The following is a 21,929-nucleotide window of genomic DNA, read 5'->3' on the forward strand; positions in this document are numbered from 1 at the left end:
ATTGTTTGGCGCCGCTCAGGAGGGGCGCCGTGAGCGATCGCTGCTGGTGGGGGTGAGTTGAAAAAATGAATAAGATTGGATTTGTGGGAGGATTTAAGCGGTTAATTGTCCCACCTCCACCGGAAGTCATCGGATTAGAATCGTGTGCGCTTAATTATAGTTTACATAGTTAGTTGGTTTTCATAGCATACGCTCCTCGAGGGAGTATTGGCCTCCTCTTCTGTTATTTATTTAGGTTCTTCAATTTCATTCCTTATCTTTTATCCCTTTTTTCTCGATGATACTCTTTTTGCAAATACCTGGAAGGATTGAATTATTTTAAAAAAAAATGGGAAGAAAATCAACCAAATTTGAGCAAAAAAGAATTTTACCTGGGAAATAAGGCAGATTAATTTCTTTTTATGAGAATTAAGGTATATGAACTTAGTTGCCTCTCCTCACAAATAGAAATGTGTCCACTGTCACTGACCTAACTTTTATTTGCTGCGATGATCTTTTTACTTGTTCTTTCAAAAGAGGCTTTGAGATTTCTGCAGATTGAAGAATTGGCTTTGTCATACACAGCTCATGCTGATGCTGCTGTGTAAGACAGCATGCGGAAGTCAATGTGGTTCAAAAGAAAACCTTCGTCGTCGACTTGCAAGTTGCGAATGCCATTTGGTTGCTGGAGAATCAGATTGCTGGTCATCGAAGTCTGCAAGATCCAAGATGCATCGGATTAGTCAAAAATAAAAAACTCTGGATTTTGCAAACCTCAACTGCTGCTCGTCTGAAGCTAGCTAGGTGCTAATGTTTGTGCTGTGTGGCTACGTTTCTGCACTTTCAGGTATGCTCTCTGGCTCGCTCTTGTCCGCACCTCCTGAGATTTCTTCGGCAGGTGTGAAAAAGTTAAGGCTGAAATCATTGTTGGCTGATTTATTGTGAGAGAAAAACACTGCTGGATGGTAGAAAAAGTATGGCTGAAAAAAAAAGAGAACAGGAAAGTTTCAGAACATCAAATACGCTCACATTTGTGGTTCATGGAAAGAAAAATGAATTGTTTTGGTTTTGATGAACATCAAAGAAAAAACTTGCTCTTCTTATGTAAAAAATTCTTCTAAAAATACTTTGTCCTCTCGAGGTCGTGTACTATTTACTTTACTTACAAATAACCCAACGCAAATTCGGTTCGGAACGAATAGAACAGACTATGTCGAGCCAAGAGCATTTTCATTACTATGAAAAATGATGGATGGCAAGATCCACAATCGATCATGTCCTTCAACTCGCACGTTGCTTTCTACCACATCGTTTTAAACGAAGTTTTACCATAACTGTTATTAATGGGAAAAAAGAGGGTTAAAAGAAGAGAAATCATTAGTTATTCATTAAGATTAATTTGATTCAATGACCAGAGTTCCGCGAGGATATATAACTCAGAGACGAAGAACAAAAATGTGTTCATTTGCCTCAAACTTTAGAGGGGCTCATTTAAGACTTAATCGAATGATTACTCAACAAGTAATCTTTGACAAAACAAATAAGAAGAAAAATGATTCTTATTTCGATACAAAAGAATCGACACAAGAAAAAAGCTTTTTTATCTTCTTGTGCCCAATAGATGATTGTGCGCCTGGGGTTTCATTTTTTTTCCATGGGACCTGTGCTACGTGGTGTCGGGGTGTTGGATGCGTAGATTCACGTGGCATAAAAACGGTGTCATAAAACAATGCGTTTTTAAAAGTGCTTTCAATCATGTTTGGTCGATTTCAGGGGAACACCTTTAACGGTTGCAAATCTTCCCATTATGTAATACTAGTAAAAATATACGTACGATACAACGGAAGAAAAAAAGCTATCAGATCTATATCTATATCTCTATTATCTAATTATATATATCCTTCTTATCTAGTAATAAAGAGACAAAATTTCAGGCTTTTTTTCATCCATCCATTTTTTGTCTGTCTTTCTCTAACTAACGAACGATGAAGAGTTTTTTTTATCTGGACTTATATATATAACCTATGCTCATACGAGTTAGAATAACTTGCGTATAAACCAATATGGAGTACGAGTCCTAATATAAATAGATTCCTTACATCCTAAGTATTCTAAATACAACTCTTATAATAGTCAAATAGAAAAGAATAAGAATTACGTTCTTTATTTTGCTCCGCTTTTTTTATTTAGTTAGACGTCAATCGGAGGCAAAATAAAAATCAAAGTTCTAATATGTAGTTCCTTATTCTTCTTCTTCTTTAATAATAAAAAAACAAAAACAAAATTTCTGGTCGTTTTGGATTTTTGATCGAGCCCACGTGTTAGGCTTCCGAATTAGATTCAGCCCATAACTTTTTTCTCTAACCCAATTGGACCAGGAGTCCTCGTGCCATAAACAAAAAAAAAGATAAAAATAATAGGAAACTAGATCCGAACGAGAGGAACATCATTTAATTAATCTTTAGACTTGTGGACATATAAAGATATGATGGACTGAAATTTTCACATTTATATATCAAGGAAAGAAGATAACAATGTGATTCCCAAAATCTCCACAGCTTAGACTGGTCGGTCGCATCTCTCGCGCCGGATAATTAAAAAAAAATCATGCAAACCTTTCTTGATTTTATTTCAAAATAATACTCCAACAATAGTATAAGGTGATGTAATATTTTGAGGATTTAATGGTATTGTGTTTTTAGTGGTAGCCATGTTTTCGTCGACAGTGAGACGTCTATTATGACTTTGTCGATGTTGAGGATTTGCCGACCTAGTTTTCAAAGATACTTATATGAGTAGAGTTTGCATGTGTATACTCATAGTGTGAGTGTGGATGTGTTGCGAGTGTCCAAGTTATACTATGTAATAAAAAAATAAGGTGATACACTTAAACATATTTTCCGGGCACTTATGAATACTACATCAACGATCCGTCAACGTTGGCCAAACACAAGACGAAACTGGTTTGGTCCAGCCCACTAACGCACCCCTCCTTTCGGCCCACTATCTTACTAGGATGGCCAAACACTGCACACTGGTAAGCGTTAACCGTCCCCGGACCCCGGTTCACATTAGCCACCGGAAAAAGGAACTGCCGGCACCGGCGGCCACCGCCGCCAAAGCAGGAAGCCGCCTTGGCCCTTGGGTGGTGCTGTGTAGCCAGCTGACGGGTAGCTAGGGACGGTGAGGCCACGGTGCAGTCTTACTGTCTATCGGGCGGAGGGCAACTCTGCAGCATGCGACGGCTGCCAGGAAGGCAGATGCGGCTGGAGGCGATGAGGATTGCTCCTGCTCTGCACGTCGGCGCCCATGGGAAGTTAGGTGAGCACAAGCTCGCGGTCGCATTTGCACGCACTCATGCTAGATTCATGTTTCCGTAAGGGTAGATGCCTAGTTGTTCTTATGCTTACATCTCTGATAGTATAATGGGGTAGTTAATCCGATACAAACAAGTGAATAACCATCGTAGTCTAACTCTGGCGGGGCTTGGATTATAGTTATGCCTGGTTGATGTACATTTGACACCTGACTAGTTTTCGCAGGCAATAATCTTACTGTTGGGTTGCTGGTTCATTGACTGAAACGCAATGCAGGGATGCACTAGTTCACATGTGCATTTTGTTTACTGAAAATGCTCATCAGCTGGTGTACTGAGTACTGACTGAAATGAGGGGACGCACATCACATGTGCTCATGAGGTGTGAAAAATCTGGAATAGGCTGACTTGCATTGCACAACACTGTTGCTTGGTGTTTCGCAAGATGCAAAGCCCGGACCTGATGGGAATCCAGAACCAGGACTACTGACTTCGATTGATATTTCTATCTCCTGTTGGCATGCATCATCATCTAGATCATTTGACACTGTCACCTGCATGCTCTGGGCCTGGTTGCAATATAGTTCTCTTTCTTGATTCTGACTGTTTGCATGCGCTGATCCATATCCTCCCTTAGTCTGGACTCGACTTATACTGTTCCTTATCTTGTGCTTATTCTTGTAGAGGAACATCACCAGGGCTATAAGAAGGGCAGAAGTTGAAGCAACACCTGTGACCAGAAAGAGTCCAGAAAAGCTTCTGAAGTTTAGACTGCTGGGGCTGGCGATGGCACCATCATTTTGACAGACATGTTGATCTCCGATCCATTTCTTTTCTATCTGAATGATGGCATCTCCTTCTGTTATGCTGAGGATTCTCCTGGAGAAGTCATTGACCATAGGAGATCTCTTGGGTAATGCCTAGTCAACAATTAAAATAATTTCAGTAATATACAAATTGGTTAAGTAATGCGTCAATTCTACTAAAAATTATAATGGCTAGCATTCTAAGATCCTCAATAATCATCCAAAAAAGGGTAAGGTCAATGAATTGCATTGTTGTTTCCAGCTTCTGCAAATTCATTTTTGTGGTTAGATTTATCATTAATATAACTCCATATTCAAATTTGAGTGATTTATAATAAACAGAAATCTGTGAATGGTATCTTCTATATTTCCTTTTAAAAATATATGAATGGATGTTGCTTCTCCTTGTCCTGGTCTATTAGGATTATTAGGGGTGAAAGCAGGTGCGAGAAATTCCAGTACTGTCCAATATCATTTTCTGCATTATTCCGATTTTGTAAAAAAAAAAAATAAAGTTGTCACTTTAAACCAATTTCACTTGCAACTGGCACTTAACTGTTCATTGCACAAACATGGGAAAAATCCTGACCCAGCTGTTTCTGTTTTCTATTTTGCAATATTGTTTCCAATTGTTTTCATCCCTATTAGGATTACATTTCTTTTTTATCGATGTTTTCTTGAACAAATTTAATTTTAGTTATTTTTCTTAATGTGCAAGAGAGTTGAGTACCATTTCACTAAAGAGAGAGAACGATTACAAACACAAGGTCCCCAACCCCATCCCAACCAAAATACCTTTGCACGATTTCCATTGGCGCTCTGTCATGGGCAGCCAACAGGCTGCCTGGGCCGACGGGCTGATAGTTCGGCCCAGATATCTTTATAAGTTTAATTGTCTTTGTATTTGCAGTTTATATTAGTCCCAAATAGGTTATTTAGCAAAAGAGGTGAAGTAGAAGGGACATAAATATCTATAGACTCTATCGATATAATCAAGCAATCAATTATGAAGAAACAATTCTAGTCTCCCTCAATCTCTCAAGCTCTTGGCAAAGCATAAGGCCTAGTTATCTCAAAATACCCCCTCAATCTCTCAAGCTCTTGGCAAAGCATAAGGCCTAGTTATCTATCCAAAATATCCACCTCGTGCATAACATCTGGTATCAGATAGAGTCCAGCGATCCTCCTCCATCAGCCGGATCCCCCAGCACCTCCGATCCTCCATCAACCAAATCCTCCAGCACTTCTGATCCTCCATCAGCCGTTTCCAAAAAAAACAGATACCGATCCAGATCGCCGCGTCGCCTACCTCATCCATCGTGCCGCGCCGCCACAGCAACGCCACCAGCCGCCGCCGCACCCTCATCACCACAGCCGCCGCCGCCGCACTTATCGATCCAGATCCGCCACAACACACCGCCGCTGCCACGCTTTGCCTCGACGGATTTCCCTAAATTTGCGGGGAAATCTGATCATGTGGCCTTCGTCAACCAGTGCGACTCCTACTTCCGCCGAGAGCGCATCATGGAGGAAGAAAAGGTATGGCTGGTTTTCCGTAATTTGGAAGATGACGCCCGGGTTTGGTTCCTACAAGTCCAGCACGCTGAAGGCACCCCGGCGTGGCGTCGCTTCACCGAGCTCCTGCACCTGCGCTTCAAATCGCCCCCATGCCCCAACCTGCTCCATCAGGTATCCCTCACCCTACGCATCCTTGCTGATGTGTCCACACAGCTGGATCGCCTCAGGGCGCATCTCCAGGCGAAGGACAAGGAGGAACATGAACGTCGGGCGGCTGTACGCCTCCAGGCAGCAGCACGGGGACTCTTGGCACGCCGCCGAGCGCAGGCTTTTCATGTAACAAAAGCATTGAAGGAGCAAGCAGCGGTGCGCCTACAAGCAGCAGTGCGAGGATTTCTTGTCCGTCGCATGGTGCGGATGAGACGCATGTTCCTCATTCCGGCGCACTGGCAAATCACAGCCGGATGGTTTGACTACTCGAGCTCGTCTGTTCTTCCTGTGGCGTTCCAGGTTTCGTGTCTTCCGGCAACAACCATGGGAACGCAGCGACCAGCACCCCCGACAGTTCAACCTGTGCCACGAATTGCAGTGGCCATCTCATCTGTTCAGGCGCCCAGCGGACTCATTGGCTGCTACATCCTCCTCTTTTCAGTCCATGCGACGCTAGCTGTTGGGTCTTTTCCATGGGATCCCGGACAACATAGTTGTAGTCCACCTTTATTTCATATTTTTGTTTTAAATAACAAAGGTAAGCCGAGATGTAAAAGGCTTAACCCTCGGTTGCGTCCAATAGGTCTGCGGCAACTATCCAGCTCGAGGACGAGCTGGGTCTCCAAGGGCAGGGGAGATGTCATGGGCAGCCAACAGGCTGCCTGGGCCGACGGGCTGATAGTTCGGCCCAGATATCTTTATAAGTTTAATTATCTTTGTATTTGCAGTTCATATTAGTCCCAAATAGGTTATTTAGCAAAAGAGGTGAAGTAGAAGGGACATAAATATCTATAGACTCTATTGATATAATCAAGCAATCAATTATGAAGAAACAATTCTAGTCTCCCTCAATCTCTCAAGCTCTTGGCAAAGCATAAGGCCTAGTTACCTATCCAAAATATCCACCTCGTGCATAACACGCTCATACTACGTTATACATAGGTTTGCATGCCACTATTGAGTTTGCAATAGCAAGAAAGATAATAGCAAATAGCTGCCAGTCATCAGTGCATTAACTCGCAACATTTTCCAATGGTGTCTGTTACCATATTTTTTCCTATACTAACAAAAAGTTCCTTACAAGTGATTGTATGACTTACAGTAGTCACATAGTCCTTTTGTGATAATTGATCGTGCATAAGATCTATCTATGCTGGCCTTTTTTAGTAGACCTGTTTGTTATTATCTTGGGTCTTAGGCTCTTAGCAAGTGCATTAATTTATATCCCTATTTCCAAATGTCCTTTCTTTTTAATAAGTATTTTTTTAGGAGTTCTCCATTTCTTTCTTGATCACGAGAAGGTAGAAATTAACTTACAAAGCCAAAGCCTTCAGATTTATAAATACTAGGAGGATTCTCGCGTGTTGCCGCGGGTATGAAGAAGAAATATAAATAAGTTAGAATGTGTGTTGCCTAGTTGAACAGCTTGTATGTTTAGAGAAATAGGTAAATTGCTGATGTGGACATTACAATTGCATGAGCTAGTGGATTTTAATTGTGTGTGACAATGGATTGCCTAGTTGGATAGCTTGCATGTTAAAGAAATACGTAGTGGGGTGTGATAGTGGATTACCTAGTTGGATAGCTTGCATGTTGAGAGAAATAGGTAGTGGGGTTTTGCTTTATAAGAGTATAAGATAAGATATCTGGTGTAATTAACTTACAAAGCCAAATCCTTCTAATAGATATAAATATATCTGGTGTAATTAACTTACAAAGCCAAAGCCTTCAGATTTATAAATTGGTCCAACCATGGTGTAACCTTTGCAATGCTTTGCAAGAAATATCTTGATGTATGGAACTTCATGTATGACTGCAGCAATACCACCATTTTTGCCCCCTTTAGAGAGTGCATCAGCAAAATCTTCTAAAGTTTTGTATGCTCTGATCTTTCTTCTGTCAAAGCCAAGTTCTTCTAATAGATTCCCCACATAAGATCCACTATGATACCCTACATATTCACCTTTTCTAATGAGTTCATGAACATCAGTTACTGTGGGCTGAAGCTGTTGCACAGTGAGAATCGATGATAGATTGGCCGTATAACTTGACGTAATCACAACTAGTACAAAGACCCATACAATGACAACCAATCTAGATAAAATACTGTCCACCCTCTCCCCTGCAAAATGATGGGAAACCGCCAATAAGAAACTTCAAATAAATATGAATGGTTCTTATTATGAAAATATCCTTCTTGTACTTTCTAAATAATGTATTTTCAAACATTTATGAAAAATGATTATGTGATAATATTGGAGAATATGTTACTTATTTTCCACTTCCTGCTCATCCTAACTTTAGTAAGTTTAAAAGTCAGACATATGTCTATTTTTTACAATTATTTATTAGATGTGTACAATGCAGTATGTCAAACTGAAAGAAGAAATTCAGATATCATCACTCACTATCTGCAAAAAAGGAGAAATATATTGCTATCCCAAGCTGGCGAAAAAATGAACCAGCCAGTTCAGCATTATTGATTCGTCGCTCCAATAACCAGATGACAATCCCTGTGTAAATGAAGAATGCGATGCTTCCAAACCACAAATCAGTAGTTAATGGCTTTAAGAAAACCCATGTGTTCTTATTTGTGTCATCCTTCACTGGAACAATCATTGCTACTCCAGACTCGGTGTAAGGTAGGGTAAAATCAACATATGAAGTTCTATTGTACCTGATGGTTATATCTCCGATTGCCACATCATATACCTGCAAACATGGTATTTGGTGTTATATAAATACAATATTGTTTATTTTACTTGAATTATTGAATGATGAGTATGTAACTCCTTAATCTCTGTGCACCTTACAATGTGCCATTCTTTTACAAACTGAAAAGGAATCATATTGTTAATATGCTTTGAGTAAATATCCAGTGAGTTATGCCTTAACTAGAGGATTCGTATAACTAATAATGCTGACTAAATATGGTTTTAGTACTAATAAAACAATGAATTAATGCTTTAGTTTTAACTTTTCACACACCCTATTAATTGTCTACCTGCATATCTGATTTTAGCACCAGTTCACTTGTGATTGTTAAATTCTTAAAAACTTTTTTGGAAAAAAGAACTCCAGAGAGAATAACCCAATCACCTTGATCTTACTAGCAAAATAGGAATATCAATTTCTTACCCTAAGATGAACTTGGTAGACAAAATCATTATAGCTCGCCCCTTCATGATCAAATGCTACATATTCATAATGTATTGCATATGGTAGTCCCCTCAGCACCTCTTCAAATACATCAATGGCATATCCGGTAGCAGTTGTTGCATTTGTGATGGGATCCCTTTCCACCTTCATAAATTCAGGATATCCGCTTGTCCGTACACCTACTCGGAGCTTCTTTCCATTAGTAGGAATCTGCCATCCTTTAGGCACAACATATACTTTTCCTGGCCAAATCACTGGATTAAGTTCAAGCATAGAGTTTGCATTTGTTGTTTTTGATGCATTTTGATCCAGTGTCCTGATAATTCCATGCTTTGCTGTCCAAAAGCCTATCCCTTGTGAACCTCCTCCAACAACATTAATTATCTGGAATGTGGAAGGTTGCAGCTGCTTGTTTTTAAGGTCAAAGTCACCACTTAGGCCTCTGAACTTATTCTGTAAGATTGCATCTATGAGTTTCGGACCAATAGTTGAGATTCCCAGAGTTTCAAAACATGTCGAGGGCTTCTTGTCCTGCTGCTTCTGAAATATGGCATTGACCATGTTAACCTTTTCTGCTGCTTGTGCCAATGCCCAAATAGTATCGTAACCCCAGAGTCCAAAGGTGCCTAACTGAGCTGACGGATCATTTGGGTAGTCCTGTTTGAATCTCTTATCCCATCTTGCAGTGAAGTCATCAAGTTCCTTTGATTTAGGCACATAGAATTTGACACCCAATGCACCATTCATTGAATCAAGAATTGGAGGATTGAGTGAGTTAACGATATTCGCAATCCCATCTGTTAAAATCCATGCATACATTTCACTCATCATTCCTAACTCGTTGGCCTTTGTGAAGAGAGTAGAGGCAATCGAGGATGACATGTGCACAATGTAGACTCTTGTTGGCATTGTCATTAGCTTGTAGAGTTCTCGCTCAACTTGGTCACTGCTTGCTGATACAGGGATCACACTACGATAGGGCACAGAAGCTCCAAATTCTTGGAGGGAATCAACCAAGTATGGTATGATACCCCTACCATAGTCTGTGTCTTCATAGATTGGTACCACTTCTCTCCATCCATATCCCTTAATTAGAGCAGCAATACAGTTCACTTGAGCTGCATCACTTGGTGTTGCACGCAAAAAGTAAGGCATGGAGCCAGATGTAAGAGTGGGACTAGTTGCAGTGAAGGAGATAACTGGTACTTGGCTCTTGTTCCCAAGATCAGACACAAAAGTTGCCTCTGAAGACTTTTGTGGTCCAATTATGGCTCTGACATTGTAATTCTTCAGCAGGTCAACAGCTGTGTATGTAATTGAATTAGGAAAGAATAATTTTAAGAACATCTATGAAGATTCTACTGTGGTTAAGAATATAGATATCAAGTAGAGATGATGCAATGACATATGCTATCTAGACATTTCTTGGGATAGTGGTGGATAAGTGGATTCAGGTTTTCAGATATCGGAGGTGCAAACTAGCCAACTGCTTACATAGAACACATAATAGATAGTTTGTTGTTAAAATACGAACCTGCTCCTTCGATGTGTTTACTATGGACTAAAATGGATTAACCTCTTTGTGATACACAAACCCAAATACAATCTATGTTTTTTTGTTTCGTAAAGTTGCATCCAGTAAAATTTATTGACAGTTACATATAACCCAAAAGTTACCTTCTGATGCAGCTTGGACATTGCCTGCATTGGAATCTCTGATGTGAAGAACCAGCTTTGTCTTATAGTCCCTATGAACTGCGTAGAAATCTTCCATGGCCATCAAAATACTTGTATGTGCCATCTTACCCACCAATGACTGCAAGTTGAGGATCACTCCAACATTGAGTGTTGCTGCTCCACTTATGGGAACTCTGTGAGCAAAACTGAGGATAACGAACACCACAGAGAAGGTGGTTCTAGCTGCTAACTCCATCCCCTTGAGTTGTGTAAGTTTTAGAGAATGTGAGTGTGCCAATGCAGTCTTGTATGGAAAATCTTATAGGTCTGGATTTTTTTTTTGTGTGCTTTGACTTGGTCCAGTTATATTTCAGTTCTGTAAGCTATGAACTAAAATTTAAAACTCTTCCATCTCTTTTTCTTGTGAAAGGTGCTATCCTTTAAATATGATGTATCTGAGTGCCTGCATGCTGAAGCCGGTGGCAGTGGAGATTCAAGGAAATTCCTGGCGAATAAACCAAGAATGATCTGGACAGCTGTAAGCTCTGAATTAAAATTTTGTCCTTCCATCATTTCTTCTTTTTCCTTGTGAAAGAGTTAACATTCTATTTATAATTTAGAATTCAACCGGTCTGAATACCTGCATGGGGAAGTTGATAGCTGCGCAGAGATTCTGGGAAATTCCTGGTAACAACCGAGGATGGTATGGACAGGTTCCCTGGTCAAGCCAATCGATCTTTGGCCCTGAAGTGATAATATAATTGCGACGAGAAAGGTCAAAAGGAACTCACTGCTGGCAGTCCTGCGAGTCGAAGCATGAGATCGCCGTCCAGAAGCAATCAAAACAGTGTTGACAATGAGCAGTCAAGTCAGTGGGCTTAGCTTTCTTGTGAGGGTACGTACGAACTGACGAGTGACCTCGAGGGAATTAAAGTATCATGCTCTGCGTTAAGAGAATCTGCTCGCTGATTGTTGACTTTTGAAATATGTGCTGCATAACACAGTTTTTTTTTCATTAATTTATGCATCTGGTAGTTGCGGAAATTAGATTTTCTGACTGTAGCAACTGAAATTGTTGGAGAAAAATATTCAGAATGGCAACGGTGATCCATAGTCCATTTGACTTTTCATCTACATGCATGCGTATTCAAAGGTTGCTGCTATTGTTGGAAATTCAACTTACACGGAGAAAGGCATCCTTGCGGCCTACTCTGAGCGATCTGATTATTTGTGAATTTTTTTATAAATATAGCGAGATAATAGTGCCAGCACTTCTTTTTGCAAACATTTCAGAGTATTACAGCAATTTGGCATGTGCCTTCTAAACAAATTAAATCCATGCAAAAAAAAGAACTAAACAAATTAAATGAAATGATCAAATTACTACATTTCACATGACTGTAAACTCAGTAGCACCCAAGGTCATGAGTTTTGGCTGTCCATGAAAGCAAATTTCAGGCTAGGGCAGGAAAAAGAAATCCCGTTGTCCATCCCACAACCAAAACATAAGTCTAAGGCCCGGCCTAATTCTCACAAAATTCCGCTAGGGATTTTTTTAGTCTGTGTGAGAAGGTCTTCTTAACAAAATAATTAGGGGTGACCATAACCTCCGTAGGTCAAGTTTTTTTTTTTACTTGCATGATGACACAAGTAGTGATATTTTCATTTGGCCAAATGAATATGTGCAGCTTCAATTTCGTTATGCTCATCGGCGCACAGTGCTCCTGTTTTTTTACTTCGACGGGGAGCAACGTAAGCTATACTTGTTGTGGCGCCGGTGGTGGCTCTCCGATGCCATCCTTCCGGATTGAGGAGGTAGTGGCTGAACGTTCTCAGGTCTCAGCTGTGCTGCCATGGCCCATGGGCATGCCCAATACCAAAGTTACGTTCAGCGAGTCCTTCCTGAACTCCATCTCTACCTCAATGCATCTCTCCCTTGTCCCTTCATGGCCTCATGGTCATGGGCCCAGAAGCAGACACCACATGGCTCAAAAATCTATTTACGGGATACATCTCTTTCAATATTTTTTTATAAGTGCACTAGTGGTCCTCGAACTTATTCAGTTGTGTTATCCTGGTCCTTAAACTCTCAAATCGACCATTCAAGTTCTCAAACTTGTTCATCTATGTTATCTCATTCTCTAAACTTGCAGAGCACCTGCTTAGGTCCTCAAACTTATTTAGTTGTTTCATCTCGGTCACTAAACGTTGTAAATATTGTAAACTTGTAAATTCAATATGTATTTATTGAACTGTCCAAAAATTATAAATCTAATTTTGTTAGACTCCTGCTAGCATGTACTTTAAATTGTAATAAAAGAAATCACCATATGCTTTCTCTTTTTAACCTTGTAGTTACAAGCACATATATTTTCATAAATCTTAAAAATGTACGTGCATATTCACTTATTGAACTATATGAGTAAAATAAAAAGTACATGGTGATTTCTTTTAATCTAATTTAAAGTACAAGTTACCAGGAGTCTAACAAAATTAGATTTATAATTTTTAGGCAGTTCTATAAATATAAATTAAATTTACAAGTTTATAGTACTTAGGGACCGAGATGACACAACTGAATAAATTTGAGTAGCTAAACGGGTGCGCTGCAAGTTTAGGGACCTAGATAATACAACAGAATAAGTTTGAGGACATCAACAAGCGATTTGAGAATTTAAGGACAGGGATGACATAGATGGACAAGTTTAAGGACTTGAATGGTTGATTTATGAGTTTAGGAACTAGAATGACATAGTCGAACAAGTTTGAAAACCACTAGTGCACTTTCAAAGTATAGACATAGTCACTCATACATATATGCACATTCACCCATATGAACGTGCGCACATACCTTACTTCTATGAACACATTCATTTGAACCTGTGCACATGCTCAAATTTTAACATTCACATGACAGGATGAAAGTGGAGTATGTGATCATAGATGTAAACACTGCACGGCTTGGAGGGAGATGAGAGCATTAGGGGAAATTTGATATTTATATTTCTTTTTCGTTCCTTCATTTGCTTTATACATATATTTGTCCACACAGTACTCCTATAATACTTGATAGGTATAAAGCTCGCAAGAGTAAATAAACAAGATATCAAAGGGCACTCCAGAACTTTGATTGGGGAATGTTTTGCCTCATTTCTAGAATATGCCTATAAGCAATGAAACTTAACTTTTTTTAAAAAAAAAGAAGTTACACCCTTCATTATAAATTAATTTATAAGACATTTAAGATTTTCCAAGATACATAGCTTTTGTAGTATATTTAAAAAAAATCAAAGCGTCTTATAATTTTAAAAATAAGGAGTACTAATTCCCAACTATTCTCCATTGTCATGGCCCATGGGTGACTGAGAACATAGGTAAATCAAGGTTGGCATGTGCACAGTGTAGACCCTTGTTTGCATTGTCCACACCTAGTTCAGAGACCGCACTGCGATGAGGCATACAAGAGAATAGAAACTATACGTGCTCGTTTTCATTTTGGCAGAAAATTATACTGTACAGCTTCAGTTTCGTTGTTCATTACGCTTGTCGTTTTCTGCTGCAGCCGTTAGCAATGGGTGCTCCACCAAGCGCACCTGCTCATCCGGTCCTTCCAAATTTATAGTATCCGGCGGTGGCTCTACACCATCAAGACCAGCTTCTGGCTGAGCCACTTCTTTAGCTCCTGTATCAGCAGGCCGTGGTGGATTACCACGCAACTGAATGAGCAGATGACTGTCTCTGCCAATGCGCCAAATAATACTCTCATCTCTGTTGCCACGGACATGCTCAACAGCAAGTTCAGCAACTGCTTCCTGGACTGGCTCTTCTTCTTGCCTTGGTCGGAACCATATGACTGCACAGATTACCCCCACAACAGCCCAAAGACCAATGGTTATGAAGAACACTCCTCTTAAACTGCTCAAGGTAATAACAGAGCCTGACTCAATGGCATTTGCCTGGTTGTTGCAGGTCACCTCGTATCCAAACCATCTCTGCTCAATGCCCGCAAACTTGTCTCCTTCTGTCACTGTCAGTATGGCCCTTGACACATCGGCGACGAGTGGAGAGCCCTTGGGGAAAACCTGTCAGTTGCAAAGCAACCAGAATAAGATGAATAATTTTGAAACGTAAACCATGCAAACTTGATGCACAGGAAAATTGAAATGTTAGTGACAAGTCATAAGTCCACCTGCCTAACTACTACCCAAAGCCAACAATTTATATATACTCCCAACCAGTCACAAATCGCATGCCCTTTTGGATAGTGACAGTTTCAAAAGTTTAACCACGTCATCAAAGCTACAAGAGTTCCTGATTAAACAGTGGCATTAGGTTTAAGTTTCTATTTCCAAAATGACATACATCTATGGCCTGAGGAAGTAGTCAGGAAGCAAATGGATGAAATGGACAAAAAAAAAATGAAACACTCACAAAGCCAAATCCACCAGTCTTGTGAACACGACCAACAATACTGTGGTTCCTGCAGTGCTTCGACATAAACAATTTGAGGTACGGTATCTCATCGAATACTGCTGCAACACCGCCATTCCAGCTCCCTTTCATCAGTGCCTCAGCATACTGATCTGTGGAGCTGTACTTCCTAATTTTGTGCTCCTCTACTTTTTGGCTCTTCAGGAAATCCTTAACAAAAGACCCACCCTGGTAACCAATATAATCCCCATTACTAATAAGTTGATTCAAGTCATCAACCGTTGGCTGGAGTTGATGTACAGTCATCATGGAGGTCAAGCTTGCACTATAGAGTTTCTCCAACAACCAAACTAGTAACACCAAGTTTATTAGTGCAAATTTTGATAACCATTTCTTCAGTTTTGGGTCTGCAAGAATATATAGCACAAACTTATCAGGGTTATGTACATTTTGTTAGCAAGCAAAATGCCTACCAAAAAATTCTGTATTACCAAAAAAAAATTGGTCATCAAACTGGTTCCCAAAGAATTTGGCATATTTGGAAACAAAATAAACTTTGAAGGCAATGAAAGGAGAATAAGAGCCTCACTAAAATGTTAGCAACACAAACGATCGAAAGGTGCCAATTTTTTATTTAAGTTAATTTTGGTATCAATGTCTAATGCAAAAACAACAATTGTATAAAACTATACATTAGTCCTCATAATATATACAGAAACTGTTATGCTAATATTTGTGTTTTAAACTAGCCAGCACTGTATGATTCCAATGATCCTTTTATAGATAGTTCCATAGTTCATTAATTGCATTTCAACATCTATGTAAAGGTTATTTAGTGTAAGAAGCTAAGTAAAAAAAGGTAGTAAAAAGCTGCAAGTTACCATAAAAAAAAAATAGGCAGATGCTTTTTGTAGTGAAGGTTGGTTGTGTAAGAAGGTAAGCGCAAAATGATGGTAAAAATCTGCAAGTTAAGAGAAGACAATGTATGGTCAAAGTTGCCAATTTTGGTTTAACTAAATTTTGATACCAATATCTAAAGTTGCAAAAACAACAATTGTATTTTTCTACATCGACAGTGAAGGTTGTTTAGTGTAAGAAGCTAAGTGCAAAAAGGTTGAAAAACTTTGCAAATTATACATACAAACAAAATAGGCAGATGCTTTCTATAGCTAAGGTTTGTTTAGTGTAAGAAGGTAAGAGCAAAACGGATAGTAAAAGTTGGCAAGTGAGATAGTGAGAAGCTTTTGTAGCTCACCCTTTGGAACAGCAAGAAGTGCTTGAAAGCTGAAATAAGCAATGTTGACAAGCTGCTTCCAAGCGCTGCCACCAAAATCCCTGCTTTCCTTGTGCTCAACAAGCCATATGACAAAACTCGTGAATACAAAAACAGACAAGAAGGCTGCCCATAGAATTGGTTCGATAGGCTTAAGAAAAACCCACAAGCTCGTGCTCCAGTTCTTCTTCATGGGAACAACCATCTGCACTCCAGATTCTGTGTAAGGTAATGTAAAGTCCACGTACAAGGAGCGATTTATGATTATTGTGGTGTCCCCAACCATTGCATCATATTTCTGTTCAACACAAATGAGTAAGAGTAATTAGATCACATACTTGTCTGAGTTAATATGTTGGAGTTACTATTGCTCGTCTGTTTTCTTCCTTGTCCAACTTTTTTATCCTATTACTATTTCTCTGGTTCATACTGAATCTTACAGATCAGATCAAGTCAATAGCACAAGTGCGGCATATGGCATGTGAAATATTTTCAAGCTTACCTTCAAGGAAACCTGGTGACATATCTCAGTGTACGATATGGTCGAGTTGGTGGCCATGTTAGGGTCCACAACAGGAACATACTCGTAGGGGACAGCATACGGCATCTCCTGCATGACAGCTTCAAAGACATCTATACAGTATCCGGTCACATCGAATTTTCCAGTAGCTGGATTCTTCTTAACATTCACAAATGCGTTAGGAGCAGGTTTTACTGGCACAGCAATCTTCAACTTCTTTCCAGCCACTGGCCACTCCCAACCCCTAGGAGCCTGTGCCGACCCACCAGGCCAAATAAGTGTATTCAATCCAACGGTGTCACTTGGACCAGAAGAGGTAACAAGTTTCTTGCTTAGGCCAAACTTGGGTGTCCAGAACCCAGCACTTTGATATGAATTACCAATCACATTAAATATCTCAAATACTGATGCCTGCCTCTGGCCATTAACTAGAATAAATTCACCTGATATGCCTTGGAACTTGGTGGCCTGGATGGCATCAACAAGTCTTGGCCCATCTTGTGACACACCAAGCACGCGCAGATCATTGAGGTCATTACTGTTCTGTGATGATGGCGATTTGAAGCCCAGTGTAAGGGGTCCAACCTTTGTTAGGGCTATTGCAATGGCCCACGCTGTGTCATATGCCCACAGGTGGAAAACATTTGGATTTGCTGGTTCAGGTGCACCTGGGTTCTGTTGTTTGTACCGTGAAAGAAATCGAGCGCGGAAGTTGAGCAGCTTATCCAATCGTGGAATGTAAGGCCTCACACCAAGAACACCCTGCATTGAATGGATTGTGTTCCCATCAAGGGTGCTAAACATGTTGCCTACACTGTCGGTCACAATCCAGGCATAACCATCAACCAGCATCTCAGCATCATGTGCAAGGACAAAGAAGCGTGCTGCAACATCGGATGACATATGCACGACAAAGACTCGAGTTTGCATAGTCTTCAGCTTGTTAAGCTCCACGTTTATCTGGTCATCAGTAGGAACAGAAGGTATGATGCTTCGGTATGGGATGTGTGTGTCAATGTCTTGGAGAGCATCCACAAGATATGGTATAATGCCTCTACCAAATTCAGAATCATCATAGATAAGTACGGCTTGGCGCCAACTGAAGTATTCAATCAGAGAAGCTATTGCAGGGACCTGGGAGGCATCATCCAGGGCAGTCCGAATAAAGTACTTGGACTGCTTAGCTGACAAGTAAGGACTGGTGGCCGAATAAGACAATATGGGGACATTTGTCATGTTGCCGATGCCAATAATGAACCTCGCCTGCATTGATGTCTTTGGCCCAATGATGGCTTGCACTTTGAAGTCTTTCAGCAGGTCTATTGCTGCAACATAGGAAAAGGGAGTTATAAGCATGGATTTGCCATTGTCCAACACTAGTGTAGTAAGTAACTACATTGAGCATGGCACGCATGCTGTGGTAGTTCAATCCTATCGGATTATCACAAGATCGAAGGTGTTCAAAGCTAAGCTAAGCTTATTGTAATGGCCTGGCCTGCTTAAACTCTTAAGCCTTAGCCATAGTAACCAATGAAAGCTCCTCCAGTGGATTCCAATAACTCTTCCCTGGTTATATTTTTCTTTTCTTTTTTTCTCCAGGAGTGCCTTTGCGAGCTCCTCTTGGTTGCTGTTAGCGCACATCTTGAAAGCTGCCAGACATTCCATGACGCCAATAAAAACAAGCTCATGGCTGCACTGTCTAGCAGACTAGCACCATTCCCAACCCAAAGTTAAGGCAGTTAATGCGTACCATTTTTGGTGTGGATTGAAGGGGCTATCGACTAGCAAGAATTTCAATTTCATATCATCAGGCATTATGATATATGAATAACCTGCAACTGCAACACACTTGCAACCATTAATATTTTGGGACAATCCCCAACGCACTCACCTCGCTGGTACTGAACATTGATAGTCGCCACGGATTCGCCGGTACAGCCACGGCTTTGCACCAGGAGTGATGGGTGAGCCAGCTTCCCATCTAGCGGCCGCGCGCCAGCGGCCGCTCTGTCGCTCGGCCAGCGGCGGGGTTTCGTTCCCCGCCGTTCCGCCAGCAACCGCGTCCTCTACTTGGCAAGCCCAAAATCCGCTGGAGCACGGGTCTGCAGGGTTGAACCCACCCACGGCGGCACCCATGGGCAGACACCACGTCTCGGCGGCTTTGCTGCCGGTGGTTTTGCCTCACCGGCGCTGGCCGCTCTCCGCGGCTCCGCCCCTCCGCAGTCCGCAGTCCCCGCCTGCGAACCGGGCGTGTACGGGCGGGCGACTCAAACCGGCATTGGGCTCTGTTTAGATCAGATAATAAGGCCCATAGCATTTGGCCTCTTGAGCATTTGTCTGGATTTGATCATATTTTTTTCCCAAAGAGAAGGCCCAACGACGTTAAGGAATTAGAGTCACACAAAGACGGCAAGATCAATTTTTTTTAAAAAAAAATCATGGCCAAATAGTTTATTTTTAAAGTAAATTAGATGAACTTAATAGTTTTTAAAATTATTTTTTCAAATGATGGCTCATTTGAGAAGCTATACTTTAATAGGGGTCTATAACATAATAGCTTGTGATAACACACTACTCGCTTCGTCCTAAAATAAGTGTCGTTTTCGCTTCTCAAAGAGTCAAAACTTTAACCAAAATATGTAAATATATATATTTATATTTACAGTACATTATAAGTATCATTAAATAGATATTTGAATTTATTTTTATAAAGTTATTTTGAGATACAAATGTTACTAATATTTTAAAAAACCTAGTCAAGCTTATAAAAGTTTGATTGACACAGATAGTCAAATATTATAGAGACGCTTATTTTGGAACAGAGAAAAAACTATCTATAACCTTTTTTATCGGTCATTCTTGTTTGTCAAGAAGTCAAATGTACTTAAAGTCAACTAAATATAAAAAAATATTAATATTTATAGTTATCATTAGATAGATTATTGAATCTATTTTTATAATAAATTTATTCAAAGATATAAATGTTTCTAATATTTTTTATGAATTTAGTTAAACCTGAGAAAATTCGATTGGCATGATATTCATGGGACACTTTAAATAGGCGCGGAGGGAGTACACTCTGGCAGCTGGCAACGATTATGGATGTCTGGATCCCGTGGTTATCGCTAGCAAAAGGAAATTAACAGCACGAGATAAATAATAAAAACGTTCAAGTATATAGGATACCAGCCGAAGCAGCGGTGATCTCGTCGTCCTTGCAGTCGGCGACGTGCAACTCCACGGTGGTGTCCGGCTGCCGCGAGGCGTAGAAGTCGTCGAGCGCGAGCGAGATGGACGCCCGTGACTCCCTCCCGCCGGTTGACCCGAGGTCGAGCAGCGCCCCGACATGGAGGACGCTCGAAGCTGCAGCCGCAGGCGCGGTCAGCGGCCTCTGCGCCCGCCCCAGCAGTCTAGGATGATCATGGCCGACGAAGAGTAGCCAAGAAGAGAGAAGCACGATGACGGAGACGACGATGTTCTTGCAGTCCACCATTCCTCTTCCTTATTGGGAAGAATTAATTGGGATTGACACGGTGCTCCCTATATATAGCTAGCTTGGTGCATTCATATATACTAGCGCACGCGGTTGACTTGGTGCATGGTCGGCCGATGAACAGGACGGCGTACGATGGCGATGAGCTCGGAACGACGACCATGGATGCAACCATGGCGCCGAAATGAACTGAAAGTCACAAGTCTCTTCGCTTTGCTACGAATTAGGACGTCATTAGTTAGGCATGGACCTGCGACTTTAACTTGCGAATGGTGCCGTACTATGCTCGCTCTGTCTTTTCGCACGAGGGGAATAGATACACCGGTTCTATGGTGCATGCAGTCATTTGCTTGATTGAGACTTTGAGAGATGTCGTGTGGGTCGAGGTAGTAGCATGAGGGGGCTGAGGCGCTCGGTCGCTCCTATGCCCGCTCCGTCATCGTAGATGACGGCGCTATCCTTTTTGTTGACATTCATGTCTCTCCCTAAATCAGCATAGACGATACAACTCCTAGATTATGAGCATCCACATTTGACTCTCTCCCTTCATGGACAACATGCCCATAAGACTCATATACTTCCTTCATGAATGCTTGCAACGACTCCTACGTTGTCACCTGCAGTAACAAATCGCTAGCAAGAGTCAAGCCCTCCTTTCATGCTATCACCTCCATTGTTTCTGGCTCCAAGCCGCCTTCCATCACCACTACTGAGGCCCCAAAGAGACGTCCAGTGAAATCTCGCGCAACAGCTGCAGCAGCGACACTTCCTGAGCTCTTAACTAAGGCAACAACATCAACGTTGATCTTCATCAGCCTCGATGGAGGAGGAATCCACCAAGTGGAGCTTCTCTGGACTACAGGCTTGTGGTTCCACCGATTGAAGATCAGCCACAAAACTAGTAACAAAACTGTGTGTCAAAAGCAGGCTTTGGTAGATATTTATATATCCTTGTGAATAGCTTTCCGTCTTACATACCAAATCGTCCAAAGTGTAACAGTAACACTCGCACTTTGGAAGGGACTTCAACTCCTCACAATGTAGACTACTCTCTTTCTGAACTGCTTGCCTGTCCGATCGAGGCCCTCGCTAATCCGGCTAGATGTTCACGATGTGCAAGCATTTTATATGCCGAACGGACCTAGAAGACACACCACGCTTTCTCAAAGTGCCAAGCCCAGAAGTCTTATTGTTACCTTTGTAATGAGTAGGATATGAGTAGGATACTCGATACCAAATTCACATCTGATGGAGTAAATATTCTAGGCCAGTCTCAATGGCCCATTTCAATGCACTGTTTCCAAAACAAATCTGCTGACAGAGCATCAATGAAACGAACAATGAAACAATCTCCACAATGCATGAGTTTCACCTTGATGTTTCCTAGGCTGGGCAAAGCATTTAATTACTGTAAAATGATTGGATCACATGCAAGATGGTGAAACGATTTAGTCCTCAGTGGGGATTTCATCATGTTTCACCGCGTGGGAAACAACGCCAGCAGAGTTTCACCATGGTGAAACTACTTCCTTCCCTCTCCTCTTCGT

General features: G+C 41.0%; 2 protein-coding genes and 1 long non-coding RNA gene across 4 annotated transcripts; 1 reads left to right on the top strand and 2 right to left on the bottom strand.

Annotated features, from left to right (window-relative positions):
* LOC110432246 lies at positions 3,028-11,799 on the top strand. Of its 2 annotated transcripts, XR_002449657.1 has the most exons (5): positions 3,028-3,300; positions 3,980-4,208; positions 10,678-10,990; positions 11,096-11,203; positions 11,286-11,799. It is a non-coding gene; the product is annotated as an uncharacterized LOC110432246 (long non-coding RNA). The 2 variants fall into 2 exon arrangements; XR_002449656.1 differs by having other exon boundaries at positions 10,678-11,203.
* LOC8056005 (glutamate receptor 2.8) lies at positions 3,319-10,820 on the bottom strand. Its single transcript, XM_021452259.1, has 5 exons — positions 10,666-10,820; positions 8,968-10,292; positions 8,238-8,541; positions 7,545-7,951; positions 3,319-4,215 (listed from the first exon to the last, which is right to left on the bottom strand). The coding sequence occupies exons 1-5, from the start codon at positions 10,787-10,789 to the stop codon at positions 3,661-3,663; spliced, it is 2,715 nt and encodes a 904-aa protein (XP_021307934.1). The 5' UTR covers positions 10,790-10,820; the 3' UTR covers positions 3,319-3,660.
* LOC8060288 (glutamate receptor 2.5) lies at positions 13,867-20,926 on the bottom strand. The gene is made up of 7 exons (XM_021453546.1): positions 20,076-20,926; positions 18,781-18,991; positions 18,495-18,588; positions 16,872-18,281; positions 16,352-16,667; positions 15,097-15,503; positions 13,867-14,747 (listed from the first exon to the last, which is right to left on the bottom strand). The coding sequence occupies exons 1-7, from the start codon at positions 20,380-20,382 to the stop codon at positions 14,187-14,189; spliced, it is 3,306 nt and encodes a 1,101-aa protein (XP_021309221.1). The 5' UTR covers positions 20,383-20,926; the 3' UTR covers positions 13,867-14,186.

This window comes from Sorghum bicolor, chromosome 2 (genome assembly GCF_000003195.3).
Source record: "Sorghum bicolor cultivar BTx623 chromosome 2, Sorghum_bicolor_NCBIv3, whole genome shotgun sequence".
Taxonomy (NCBI): Eukaryota; Viridiplantae; Streptophyta; class Magnoliopsida; order Poales; family Poaceae; genus Sorghum; species Sorghum bicolor.